The sequence below is a fragment of the Elephantulus edwardii genome, unplaced genomic scaffold (genome assembly GCF_000299155.1).
Source record: "Elephantulus edwardii isolate Elephantulus edwardi_28Jun2011 unplaced genomic scaffold, EleEdw1.0 scaffold00049, whole genome shotgun sequence".
Classification (NCBI taxonomy): Eukaryota; Metazoa; Chordata; class Mammalia; order Macroscelidea; family Macroscelididae; genus Elephantulus; species Elephantulus edwardii.
In genome coordinates, this window is record NW_006399799.1 from 4,277,246 (window position 1) to 4,292,139 (window position 14,894).

General features: G+C 40.3%; 2 protein-coding genes across 2 annotated transcripts in view; both read right to left on the reverse strand.

Annotated features, from left to right (window-relative positions):
• Positions 1 to 368: 368 nt before the first annotated feature.
• Positions 369 to 3,439, reverse strand: ZMYM6NB (ZMYM6 neighbor). Its single transcript, XM_006886429.1, is given in 4 exon segments — positions 369 to 418; positions 421 to 537; positions 1,772 to 1,952; positions 3,332 to 3,439. Coding segments are annotated over 4 exon segments (456 nt in total).
• Positions 3,440 to 5,680: 2,241 nt separating this feature from the next.
• Positions 5,681 to 14,894, reverse strand: part of ZMYM6 (zinc finger, MYM-type 6) — a 63,478-nt gene continuing 54,264 nt past the window's right edge. Inside the window, exons 14-15 of the mRNA XM_006886430.1 lie at positions 10,800 to 10,953; positions 5,681 to 7,512 (exon numbers count right to left, since the gene is read on the reverse strand). Coding sequence (XP_006886492.1) covers positions 5,681 to 7,512; positions 10,800 to 10,953 — 1,986 coding nt within the window. The remainder of the gene's footprint in view (positions 7,513 to 10,799; positions 10,954 to 14,894) is intronic.

Below are 14,894 nucleotides of genomic sequence, written 5' to 3' on the forward strand. Positions count from 1 at the left end.
TTTAAAGTATATAATAAAAATAGTATATGTTATCTAACCTTCATACACATATACACACCCTCTATCAGGGCACAGAAAAAAACTAGTGACAGCAACAAATTAAAAGTGGTTATCTGGCAAGATGGGGCATTTGAATCTTGTGTAATTTAAAATTTTTGGTCATTTTCTATTTTCATATGACATGATAAATGCTAACATATGCAACATGTACTCCTGAAAGAACAGTACCAAGTTATTGAAAAAGCTAGGCCGCATAGAAAGACGTTTGTTAGCAATGGGTGGCCCGGGGCGTTCCAAGGACAGGGTGTTTTCCACTATGTTCCTGCTGAAGCAACTGTGTCGTGCTTAGAGGTAGAGTTCTTTTCCTTCTAGGATTCCTTGAATGCACTTGGAGACCTCTTCCTTGTGGGTCTGGATTCTCCTTGGTTTGGAATGAGAAACGACAGGTATCCAGTAGTATCAGGAGGCTCAAGCAGATGACGGCTGGGATGTAAGTGCTCAGTGACTCGTTTAGTGCCAGTAACGTGAAGATAGCTCCTGGAAGGGAAAGTGAAATCTCTGAGTCTCCCTAGAAGCATGCAGGAGATCCAGGAGTTCTTGTTTCTGCAGCCCAAATTGAGCCATGTCAGCCCAACCCCCTCCCACTAAGCACACCCATAACCAGCTACCCTCATCACTGCAGCCTCGCAGACAGAACAGGACAAAGAATTAGAAGTCTTCTGAACTAATGCAGCCTCACTCAGAGGGCAGGAGAGAAGCAATCCAGCCAATAATGCAGAAGTTGAGGTGGAGAGGTTTGAGAACAAATTCTCTCTGATCCTTCTCCTGTCTTAATCTTATATTTACTGCAGAGGAGACAGCCTACGGACTGACTGTGGAGGGACACTCCAGAGGGAGGGGGAAAAAAGGCCTGGAGGAGGAGATGGCAGCTATGGTAACACAAGGCCATAGGCTACAATAGATACAATAGAAGAACCTAAAGCTATCTGGCATTTTAAGCTGTACCTGTCTTTGTCAATCAGCAATTCCTAAGGGCAGAACATCTATGAAGGGGGCCTTCTAGGACTGCCTGTCCTAAGGAAATTCTCTGCCTTCCTGCTTAGGGTCCCAGCTTCCCTGCTCTCTGCCCCCACCTGCCAAACATGTACGTCAAATGGCAGCTGTTACGCCATCCCCTCATTCCAGGAGCTGGCTGGTGAAGAGGTGGGTTTGGAGGCCCTGAGATTTCACTATATCCTTAGTGGGCTATACAGTCAACATAATTAAGGTAGAACCAGTATTTGACATAGATTGGTGTTAACAGGTAATGAGCTTAAAAAGCACCTGTTCTAGCCTTAAGACTATTACAGTTATGTTGAGTAGGAAGGAGGAAGTGGAGAAAGCATAGCCAGGGTGCTCCTTGCAGGCAAAGATGACAAAGCTCTGTCTCACATAATCTGGGCATGCTGTTAGGAAAGGCTATTCCTTAGAGAGGGATATCATGCCTGGAAAGGTGGAGGGTCAGCAAAAGAGAGGAAGATCTCTAACCAGATGTATTGACACAGTGACTGCAGCAACAGGCTCAAGTATGTCCAAAATTATGAGGATGGCTTAGGATAGGACAGGATTCAGAGCTATTGTTCGCAGTGACTATGTGTTGATGGCACATAGCAACAGGAAATATTTCTGATCTCAAGAAAGGCAAGCTAAAGCAGTAAGAAAGAATGAATATTTCGCTCTATCATCCTCCCCTATAAATTCCCATTCCCTCAGTCCAGCAGGCTCTTCTTACCAATCATGAGCAGCGTCAAAAGAAAGTTACTGATCTCTTGTAGAATTGGTGAGCCCAGGATGAGCAGCAACCCAGACAGCAGTTCCAACCAGCCCACAGTCAGTTGGTAGCTCATGGGATCTGGCTGGTAGCCGACCACCTTCAACGGGAACACCTCAGCAAACTGCACGAACAAGGCTTTCTAGGAGTAGCAGGGAATGCCCATCAGCCATACTCATCAAGAATTCTGGGTGCTCTGTGGTGCATTTTGGACCTGTGCCCTCACCTTGCCTCCTGGAAAGGAGATAGTCAGGTCTGGTTGAGGGCTGAGGTCAACCTGGGGAGAAGAGGATCTCTATGTGGGACTGAGCTTTTGAATCTGGAAGCAGGCTGTATGCGTCAACTGAGAACAGCCAAGTGGTGGTGCAGGGCTGGATGAATTTTTACTGCCACTGAGTCAATTTCAACTCAGAGTAACCCTTCATTAAGTTTCCAAGACTGTAAATCTTAATGGGAGGAAATTGCCCATTTTCTTCTCTGGGAGCAGCTGGGTTGGTCTCAAATGGTTGGTAGGACAGGCCTTTTGGTTAGCAGCGCAAAAAGCTCTGCCACCAGGTTACAAGTCTTCCCATCTAGTGCCAAGACCTTGGGAACCACACAGCTTCTATCTTTGTGCCAGCCTAGTTTCTCTTTCAGCTTCTTTGCAGGGGATATTTGGGGGAGGGAGAGGCTGGTGGGGCAGACTGTTGCTGATTAAATTCCACCCAACTCTTCTATGCTGGGTTCTCTTTCTCACTGTAACAACCAGAAAGGGTGTTGAGGGGGCTCACAGTGCCTCTTCCTGCTGAGTCAGGCTCTAACTCAACTGATAACTTTACCTTATTCTTTAGGTGGCTACTACCCCCTCCCCCCTGTCTGCTCAACGCTGACAAAGAAGCTACTCTAAGTTCAGGAATACCGATAGACTTCCCTATGCCATCCTCCGGCAGGAAGGGGAGGGTCTGGGAGAGGAAGGAGGGTAAGTATGGTTTTGGGGAAGTGCCAAGGCATTAACTGACGGGACGCAAAGGCTTTCCAATAGGTATAGAACCAGACTGGAGGAAGGAAAAAAAAACGTGCTGGCAGGCCTCGTCTAGTTTGAATTCTATCTCCTAACTAGTAGTTACACGCCTCGTTAGTAACAAAATTGGGTTAACAAGCTCGCCTTACCAGTCTCCCAAGTACTCAAGAGAACAATAAAGAGGGTCTGGCTTGGGGAGCGGAGAGGAAGGAGCTGGTATGGAACTTGGTCACTCTTCCATTCATTCCCTTCTTTTTCTTCCTCTCAGAGTTCTGGAGCATTCTAGCACGAAGTTTGCCTCGGGCAACCAATGCTAAACACAATGCTAAAATGAGGCATGGGGAGTTTCTGTTTAGGAAGATCCACATAAGTTGGAGAAACTCCCCAAAGGTGCCCATGCCGTAGCTGATGTCTGGTTCGTCCCCCTCAACCCGTTCATCCAAAGGAAGTCGAGTCTGCAGGGCGCAGGGGCGGGCAACCCAAGTAACGGCCGAGGTCCCCGCCCACACCTCACTGCTCACCATCTGCTGCGACACGGGAGCGGAGATCTGCTCCGAGAGCTTGGCCGCCCCCGTGAGCACGAAGAAGCCGCCGAGAAAGACGCGCAGAGCGGCGAGTAAGCAGGCCATGGCCGCGCGCGCCCTCCAGGGAGCGCGGTGCTCGCCGCGCCGAAGGTTGGCTCCGCCGAAAACCCGCCCCCTGGAGCCGGGTCATTTCCTCCCTCCGCGGGCGGCCGGGAAACCCGAGCCGGTAGCCTGCGTTTTTATGGCTGGCTCGGGGTGTCATCAGCCTCTTTGTGATCTGAGGCTGGGTGCTGATGCATCTGCACGGATAGTCCCCATTTTACAGATGAGGACACTGAGATCCACTGGCTCCTAACTAATAATCTACAGTTCACTTTACAGTTTTGAACAGTCGACAAGAGGTGTCAAACACTGACCTCTGGATCTACCTCACTTAAGAGCTCCTAGTATGAAAGATCTTAGGTCTTGTTCCTACCTGTCCCGCGCCTACTGTGGGACCTTGGCATGGTATTTGCATCTGTAAATGGGCACCCCGCATCATCGTACCTCCTGAGACAATTTTGAACAAGTCTAGCACATTATGGGAGCACGGATGGCCTACTCTATCAAGAGCTGCGCTGCCAAGCCAAAGGCACATGGTTCAAATCCACCAGCTGCCATGCAGGCAGTGCTGAAATAGCAACTCCTGGTGCCATTTATTGCCTCTGAAAATGGACTACAGTGTAAAGTATGAGTCGGTTCTAACTCTGTTAGTACATGCCATCAAGTGGGAACTGGCTCATAGCTGACCCTCAGTAGAGTTTTCAAGAGTCTGTAAATCGCATTGGAATTGATTGCACAGCTTTTTCTCTCACAGGGCCATTAGTGAATTCAAACCCTGTATTTTGGGGTTGGCAGTTTAACTCCTTACTACTAGACCCCAGATTGCCTTTGCAAATAAATAATTAGAAACTCTTGACACCAGCCACCAAAAAATCAAAAGACAAATTACATTGAGAAAATTTGTCAGGGACCTCTCCAGAGTACTGATGTCAGCAATGTCAGTATAGCAACTACCATGTGCCTGATCCAGGCCATGGTCTTCATAATTATTTGCTATGCTTCAGAGAGCTGGATAATGACTAAGGATAATAGAAGAATCGATGCCTTTGAGTTGTGGTGCCAGACAACAGTACTGAATATACCAAGGACTGCTAAGAGAACAAACAGGTCTGTCCTGGAGAGGGTGAAGCCACGCTGCTCCTTGGAGGCAAGGATTTTAAAGCTCCGTCTGACATACTTTGGGCATGGTGACAGGAGGGACCAGTTCTTGAAGAAGGGCATCATGCTTGAAAGGGTATGAGGACAGCACAAGAGTAAGACCCTGGACAGTATGGATTGACACAGTGACTGGGGTAACGGAGGTAGGTGTGTTAGAGACAATGAAATTGGCTCAAGATAGAACAGGGTTCAGAGCTTTTGTACACAGGGTCGCTATGAGTCACTAGTGACTCGTTGACAGCACATAACAACATAAAATTAGTTGTTCTTTCCTATCTCTGCCTGAATTAACTTTTTGTTTTCCTTTCTCTTGGCTGAAATTAAAATGTGAAAGGTGTTTCAAATATCCATATACTTGCAGTCATGGAAAGTGAGACATTTATTGCCCCCCTGCCATCTCTCGTAGTGGGGAATTTGTCTACAGCTAGCAGGGGCAAACTATAGGCTAAATTGAGTCAGCTACCTGGTTTTTATTGCTCATCCCCCTTCCCCAGACAACTAGTGATTAGTGATTTTTTCCCCCCACATTTTTTTAATGATGAAGGAAATTAGATTTCATGATATATAAATTATACAATATTCATATTTTAGAGTTTATAAATTAACATAGCCACATTTGTGTTCATCCTGTCTATGGCTACTTTTGCATTTCAAGCACAAAGCGAAGTAGCTGCAACAGGATGGCTTGCAAAGCTTCAAGTATTTACTGTCTAGCTCTTTATGAAAACAACTGTCATGCCCTAGTTTAATAGGGTACAGGGACCCCAAAAGGAGCCCTCAGATTCCCCTGGGTAAACAATGAATGTCCCAAGGGCTCTAAAGCCCAAACTATGTTAGCAACCAGGCTATGCTACTGCATAAATGTAGGCCTTTTGTGACTAATCCAAACCACTCAATCAATTGATAAAAAAGCTACATTCTCTACCTAGTCTATTATGTATAAACACATAATAAATTTTTCAACAAAAAGAAAAATTAAAACATTTAATCACTGGATACATAAATCCACAATAGGAAATTATATTTTAGGATATATATACAAAATTTGACACAAAATTAAAGACTTTAATGATAATATATACATTGCTATTCTTTTTCCTTCATTAACTTTTCTATCCTTGGTATTAAAGATGTGACTGCAAGTCTTAGGGCTGGACCAGAAACCAGCAAATCTCTTTGTTTTAACTCAGTCAAAGCTGAAAATGTAGCATCACATAGATAAATAGTTGAGAAAGGTAATAAAAACTTCATTGCCTTTTCATGGAGTTCTGGATAACTTGTCTTAGCATTTATCCAAAACTGAGTTACAGGCATTGATTTAAATACTGATTTTAATTCTAAATCTGAAGATAATTGTGTTAACTTTTCTTCTTCAAAGTCAGTGAGATTACTACTTTGGTGATTCATAAAGGGGTTGGTTATCCATAAGTTTCCTGAACACAAGTTGCCTTCTGGTAAGTAACAGTCATCGAACATTTGAGAAAGTCCTTCCAAGTGTTGAAAAATAATGCTTGTGATATTTCTCGTATTTAAATCTGATGATATTGAGAATTCAGAAAAAGAAGGGAACATATCATAATCGTTCTCCTGTGTGCGCCTCAACCACATTTTCAACTTTTTCTTAAATAAATCCATTTTATAATACAAACTGAAGAGTGTAGTCATAGTGCCTTGGAGACTTGAATTTAACTCATTTATAAGTGAAAATATATCAGATAAATAGGCCAGCTTTGCAACCCACTCCTCATCATGGAAACACTTTGCCAAATCCGAGTGTTTTTGACTTAAAAACATTCCAATTTCATACCGTAATTCAAATAATCTTCTTAAAGTTCTCCCTCTTGATATCCATCGTACTTCAGCATGAAGTGGTAGGTTCACATGATCACACCCCATCTCTTCACACAAAATTGTTAACAAACGTGAATTTAATGCATTGGTCTTGATAAAACTTACAATTTGCGCTGACTGCAAAAGAATTTCATGTAGGTATGGAGACAACTTTTCTGCTGCTATATGTTCACGGTGAATAAAACAACGTGTAAATGCCACTGTATTCATAGCAACTTCTTGAATTTTTGCCCTTAAACCAGAACACCTGCCAGTCATGCTTGCAGCCCCATCTGTACAGAGACCAACACAGTGTTTCCAATTCAGTGATTTACTATCAATGTATTTATTTATTAGTTCAAATATTTCAAAACCAGTTACTTGAGAAGGCATTTCAATGCAACACAGTAATTCTTCTTTTATATCATGACAATCATAATCAATGAAACGAATATAACACAAAAGAAGGGTGATAGTTGAAATTTCTGATATCTCATCTATCTGCAGGGCAAACCACTTTGACTCTCTGACTTTCTGAACCAGCTGATCTTCCACATCTGCAGCCAGCTCTTCAATCCTGTGTCCAATCGTATTATCAGAAAGTGGGATGGTTTTCATTTTGTCTCCAGCACTTGAACCCAAAACTTCTGAACACATTTCCACCAAGTAGGGTTTAATTAATTCTTCAGCAGTGGAAAATGGCTTCTTGCTGGTAGCAATTTGGAAAGCAATTAAATAAGATGCTTTCACAAGTGACTTTTCAACTAGTAGACATTTTTTTAAGCAACTGTTTTGACATTCCATTTCAAGAGATTTTTGTTCAAAAAAATCCACTGGTTTGTTTTCTAATTCGGAATGTTTTATCTTTAAATGATGAGAGAGATTTGCTGGCTTCATGTGTTCACTGGATAAAATTTCCCCACAAATGACACCCTGTGGCCTTGGTGAATTTTCTTTTGACCCTGGGCTGATGATAAAGCCAACTTTTAAATATTCTGCATCGTAAGTCTGGAAAAAGCCTATTCTCTTTTTCTTTGCAGGTGGAGAATCAAGTTCTGCATCATTTTTCTCAATAGGCACAGGTAAACCTGAATGAAATATGTAAATGGCTGTTACTCTCACATATAAGAAGCAGTGTTCTTTATGACTTTCTTCATACATTAAAAAACTGTCTCATCACTATTAACATTTATCAAATGAACAGACTGATTAAAAACAAAGTATAATACCTCCAATTGCCATTAAGAAGTTAATTTCTGCATTGCCCAAGTTTGGTCACTCACTGCAAATAAATTTGTAGGCTATGAAAAATGTACAAGTAATCTCATGTATACAATAGGTTACTAGATTTAGCCCTGAATGCATAAAATTTAAGAATAAATTAACTTAATTTCAAGAAGTACAAGAAAAGGGAGAAAACATTTTACAAAATATTACCATTTGTTATACTGCTGTCATTGTACTTTTTTGCCACTCTACTAAATTTTCAATGTTGGAGAAAAATGTTAGTACTTCATGCCAGGGAATGGACAGAGACATGACCTCTCCTGAACACTTTGAGCATAAATTGATTTAACTTTTCTAAGAGCAATTTATTAACAACATATATTAAAACCCTTAAAAAATCTAGAATAGCTTTTGATTCAGTACTTTATATGCTTATGATTTAGCCTAGATGAGTGCACAAAGATCCATTTACATGTCTTAATGAAACACTGTTTATAATACTAAAAACTGGAAGTAATCTAAATGTCCCAATATTTTTGTTGTTCTTATTGCATGTGTGCAGAGTTCAACTGCTCCATAGGGTTTTCAAGGCTATACCTTTTCAAAAGACAAGAGGCAGATGTGTTTTCTGAGACACTAGTAGTTGAGCCCTTAACCATTTAAATTGTTGTTGTTGTGATGTGTCAGAGTTGCCTGCAACTCATAGCGACCCTATAGACAACAGCCCTAACCTCTGCCCTATCCTGTCCACATCTGTTGCCCTATCTGCTAGTTTAAGTGTGTTCTGTTGTACATAGGGTTTTCAAAGGTGTGCTATTTCAGAAGTGGATGGCCAATATGTTTGAGTCTGTAGTGGTAAGAAGCTGCACTGCAATCTCAAATGCACATGATTCAAATCCACCAGCTGCTCTGCAGGAGGATGGGCATGCGATTTATAGCCCTTGAAAGTATACAACAACAACAAATGTTCATGAAGAATGTTAATGCATATTTAAATTTATACAAATGTGAAATATTATTTACAAGCTATCAATAAGATGTAGTCTACTAACAATACACAGAAAATAACCACATATTTATTTTAGAAATTAAAAAAATATATGTAAATATGCACACCCATGTTTATTGCAGCTTTGTTCACATTAGCAAGGAGTTGGAAACAACCTAGGTGCCCATCAACAAGCGAATGGATAGAGAAGCTGTGGTATATTCGCACAATGGAATACTATGCTGCATTAAAAAACAAGGAACTCATGCAATATTATTCAAAATGGTTGACTCTGGAGAACATTATGCTGAGTAAAATATCCCAGTCACAAAAGAACAAATATTACACGATGCCACTGTTGTAGAATGAGACTGACCTCGGGGTTAGGGAGACACTGAGTAAGATGGGTTCAATAATGTATACTGCACTGAAACAGAGGAGGGAGAAAACTGTTTAAAAGAGATACGTGATTAGGTATTTCTGTCATGACTGGAGTCTAGAGCGATGGCTACATGGTGGAGTGGACCTGGGGGAGGGTCTGTAAAACAATGAAAGAATCTTTTACTTTTCCAAGAGGATAGTGTTCAGGGGTGGGGGGGAGCCTTGGGAGGGGACAAATCTACAACAATGAATGAATGGAAATCCAAAGCCTCTATAAATTTTCACTGAAATTAATAACAAATTTAAATTTAAAAGAAAAAAATATATGTAAGTACCCCCCACACATTTAAGATCCTTTACTACTCTCCAAATGTACTTAATGTCCATGCCATGTCCTGTGAAATAAGACATTGCTTAAATGACTAGGATCTTGTGTGAAAACCATATTATATACAAGCAGTTCCCAGATTACAAACAAATTCTGTTCCTAAATCAGTCTTTAAGCGGAATCTGTTTTAAGTTCCAACTGTTAAGTACAGTTCATATGTAAGCAAATTAGTTAAATGTCTTAGTATATATTAGAGTGTGCCTTTCCATGCTTAAAGAAGCACCTCCATATACATAGTAATAATGTCTTCATACATGTTTCAAAATATCATCTACTTACTATCACAATATGTACTTCACATATTACTGTGTATACCTCATATTTTTATTATATTAATATAAAAGGTTTTACAGGGACTGAGATCACAAACTACAAATGTATATGTCATGTGCCCATTATGTCAGCACTATGCAGTATGTGACTATGAAATACAAATTCATGTATACACACAGAATATCATTTTAACAAGAATATAATCAGATCTACCGAAGAAGAAAAATATGCTTCTCCTTGATTCTTCTCAAAGAGCTCTGATGGCCTAGTGGTCAGAAGCTGCACCAAAAGAGAGTCTCCCTACATAAAAATTCACAAGTATACTTTATGAAGTAAAATTATTATTGAAAATAAAAATCAAAAGATGTTTGAGGAAAAGAAGGCTATTAAAGCAACTTGGAGGCAAGGATTCTCAAGCTTCATCTGACATACTTTGGACATGCTGCAAGGAGGGATCACTCCTTGGAGAAGAATGTCATGCTAGAGAGGGTGGATGGACAGTGCAGGAGAGGAAGACCCCCAACGAGATGGACTGATTCAGTCACTGGGGTAATGGGGATATGTGTGTCAGAGACAATAAGACTGGCATAGGATAGAGCAGGGTTTAGGTTGCTATAAGTTGCAGAAGACTCAATAGCACATAACAACAACAAAAACCAATAAATAAGAGCATTGTGATTAAAAGTAGTTAACAGGACCTAAGCAAGTAGTTTACAATCTTTTAAAAAGTTTAACGTCAAGCAATTTTCCTGATCACCAGAGGATATTATTTATACTGTAACAACTCTATCCATATCTCTTTTAAAAAGAGAAATGAGATTAAAACAGTAATGCTTTTAGCAAAGTTTTTATCTTAGAAATTATCTTGCCTATTAATTTGAAAACAGTGCCAACACATAAAAAATGTTGGCCCGCTCTATACATAATGCTTTACGTGTATGTGAACTCAATTTAGTAATTATTGTAGTTAGTAACAGTAATTATAAAAAAATTAATTGCTCAAAAGTTATGTGATCACAGAATTATGTCAATTCAAGAAATTGACAATTACTTCTCCTTTCTTTAGACACACACAGAGAAAGCAAATTCCTATGATTAGAAAGCACAAGAACACATACCTGTCTGGCATTCCTTATGTTGCATATGTGGTTTGCAAGAAGTGGCCTTGGTCTGTGTGACAGGCTTACACAATATTCCTTTGTTCTTTAAGAGCCTGGAAGGTTGGGAAGATTGAGAAGACAGGAGTTTCATGGCATCTGTCTGTGTAATTCTCTAGTTAAAAACAAATTCAGAAACCAAAGAGATTTGTTTTAGTACCGCATCACTGACTAACTGCTATCAATTGAAAGGTGGTACATAGTAAGACTGCAGAGAAGACATAGGGATATACTTGCTGAGAAATAGAATACCTCTGAAAAGGTAGCTGTTGTAAAGAAGTGACCTTGAAAGAACTGTTCTAATTACTCATTGTCCTAATCCTTATCAGTTCCTTCTAATGCTTCTTAAAAATACTCTGCCTATAGTAAGATCAAAACAAAGAAAATAATCATTATTGGCTATGAAAACAGATTTTTTTTCCTTCCCCCAAAGTCCAACCCAACCTCAGACTATAATAAAATAATACATCATTCCATGTTGATTAAAGACTTTAATATAAAAAAATAAAACACCAAAAACACCCATAAAAATAACTGGAGACCTTTCAAATGACCAAAACACAAAAGAAAGTATTTTTAAATAAAACACAGAAGATAAAACCAAGGTTGAAAACACTGGTATATTTGACTACCTCAAAATTGAAAATGCTGGGGACAAAATTCTTTACTTATAAAGAATAAAAGATAAGCAACAATAGTTGAGGAATGTATTTAAAACATATTTATTCATTTGATAAATATTTCATGACTATTTACTATATGCCAGGCATTTTTTAGTGCTGGAGATAGAGCAGAAAACAAGACAAAAACCTGTCCTTATGTAATTTAAATTCTAGAGGGACACACAGAAAATAAACAAGTAAAACAAACATATAATGAATAGGGAGTGATAGAAAAACAAAGCAGCAAGGGAATGGAGAGTGATCGCAGTAGGTGGGGTAATTTAGGAGTAAATATTTGAGGAGAGATATTCTGAATTAATTCAAAAGAGCAAGCAAGGCATAAAAACATCAAGCAGAAGGCAAGGGAAATGTAGTGGAAAACTGAAAAAGCTAAAGAGTTCAGCACCCTTTAAGTCCATCAACAGCAGTGGGAGAATAATAAATCTAGAGACGGGCAGATGTCAAATGATGTAGGCTCAGAAGGTCTTGGGGAAAAAATTAGGTTTGTATCTAAGTGTGACAGGAAGTCACTGGAGGTTCCATTTCTTAAATAAGTAGTACATACATTCAGTACAAAATTCAAAAGGTATAAAAGGGTATACATGAAAATTAAGTTTTCTATGCCTAGCTTCCATCCCTCCAAACTCAACCTTGAACACCACCACTCTTCTCAGCTTCTGATGTTTCTAAACATGGTTCAATTCAGTAAGTTGTTTCCTACTGCCAATTATTAACTAGATCTAATACCTTACTTTTTTTGTCACTTAGAAAGCTGTCGAAATATGGTAACAAGATTGTGTAAAACCTGCTAGCAGCTGTGTAATGTGTAATTCAGTCGTTTGAACAATTCCTACTAATCCATTGTTGTTGTTGTTATTATGTGCTGTCGAGTCGCTTGCGACTCTTAGTGACCCTATGTACAACAGCCCTAAACTCTGCTTTGTCCTGTGCCAATCTCACTGTCTCTGACATTCCCATCCCGATTATCCCAGTCACTGAATCAATCCACCTCATAGAGGGCCTTCCCCTCCTACGCCGTCCCTCCACCCTCCCAAGCATGATGTCCTTTTCCAAGGACCTGTCTCTCCTCACAAGATGTCCAAAGTATGTTAGAAGGAGCCTCAGAATCCTTGCCTCCAAGGAGCCACCTGGTTTAACCCTTTCCAGGATCAATCTGTTTGTTTTCCTAGCAGTCTATGGTATTCTCAATACTCTTCTCCAGCACCACAGCTCAAAGGCATCAATTCTTCTTTTATCCTCCTTGGTCATTGTCCAACTCTCTGATGCATAACAAGTGATTGCGAAGACCATGGCCTGTATCAGACGCACCTCAGTCTCCAGAGAGACATCATTACTCTTCAGTACTTTGGAAAGGTCCCTAACAGCAGACTTTCCCATGGCAATGTGCCTTTTGATTTCCTGGCTACTGATGCCAAGAGTGTTGACTGTGGAGCCAAGCAAACTAAAGCTGTGGACAATCTCAATCTCTTCACCATCTATCCTAATGCAGCCAATTGGTCCAGTGGTGAGAATCTTTGTCTTCTTGACATTGAGCCTCAATCCATATTGGAGGCTGCAGTCCTTGACCCTCTGCAGCAGGTGCTTCAGGTCCTCTTCAGTTTCAGCAAGCAGGATTGTGTCATCTGCATAATGCAGACTGTTGATAAATCCACCAATCTTGACCCCACCGATCCATTACTGACTGTATAATTCAGTAATCTGAATAGTGCCTGCTGATGAATGTGTAACACATCTATAAATAATGCTCCAATGACTATCTATGTTTACACACAAAAAAAATTCTACATATGCTAGCATGTCTATAACATCTTAGTGGTGCTATAGTTCGTTAAAAGTTTTCAGTTACCACTGATGGTGGTATTCTTAGGTCCTCCCAAGTAGACTAGGGCTTACAGCGACCCTATGAACAACAGATCTGAACTTTTCCCTGTCCTGGGCCATGATCAGGATCTCTAAAATGCTTGAGTCCACCGTTAAAATCAGTGCCAATACATCTTGTTGAAGATCTTCCCCTCTTTTTCTGACCTTCCACCTTTCCCAGCATGATGGTTTTTACCAAGGACTGGTCCCTCGTAAAACTTGCCCCAAGTACGTGAGATGAAGTTTCACCATCCTTGCTTCTAAGGCGCACTCTAGTTAACACTTCAACCAAGACAGACTTGTTTGTTGTTCTGGCAGTCCATGGGATAGGTTATGGTTCTCCAACACCATAATCCAAAGACATCAATTCTTATTCACTGTCCAACTTTCTGCTGCTTAGGAAGCAACGGAAAACACCATGGCTTAGATTAGGCACACCTTAGTCTTAAAATTAACATCATTACTCTTTAGCACTTTGGAGAGGTCTTTGACAACAGATTTCTCAAAAGCAACACGCCTTTTGACTTCATGGGTGTTGATTGAGAATACAAGTAAAATGAAGTAACTGACAACTTCAATCTTTTCTCCATGTATTATGTTACTTACTGTTCCCATGGTTAGGATTTTTTTTTTATGCTGAGTTGTAATCCATATTGAAAACTGTAGTCTTTGATCTTTTGTGCATGTGTTCTAAGTTCTCTTACTTTTTCTGAAAGCAAAATTGCCTCATCTGCATAATGCAGTTGTTGTGTCTTCCTCCAATACTGATGTCATCTTCTTCTTCATAATCTAGCTTCTCAATTATTTGTTCAGCATACAGACTAATTTGGTATAGAGAATGAATATTATCCTGATGCACACCTTTCTTGATTTTAAATTATGTAGTCTTCCCATACCAAAGGAATGTCTATCTGTGTTTCATTGGCTATGCAAAGGCGTTTGACTGTGTGGATCATAACAAACTGTGGCTGACTCTGAGAAGAATGGGAATCCCAGAACTCTTGATCGTGCTAATGTGAAACCTATAATTGGACCAAGAGGCAGTCGTTAAAATAGAGCAAGGAAACACTGCATGGTTCAAAATTGCAAAGGGCATACACAAGGGATATATCCTGTCTCCATACCTTTTCAACCTGTATTCAGAACAGATTATCCAGGAGGCTGGGCTTTATTAGGAGAAATGTGGTGTCAGGATTGGTGGAAGATCTATCAATAATCTGCGTTATGCAGATGACACAATCCTGCTTGCTTAAACTGAGGGGGACCTGAAGCGCTTGCTGTAGAGGGTCAAGGATTGTAGCCTTCAATGTGGATTGGGGCTCAATGTCAAAAAGACCAAGATTCTCACCACTGGGCCAATTGTCAGCATCAGGATGAATGGTGAAGAGATTAAGATTGTTCACAGCTTTAGTTTGCTTGGCTCCACAGTCAACACTCTTGGCACCAGTAGCCAGGAAATTAAAAGATGTATTGCGATGGGAAAACCTGCTGTTAGGGACCTCTCTAAAGTACT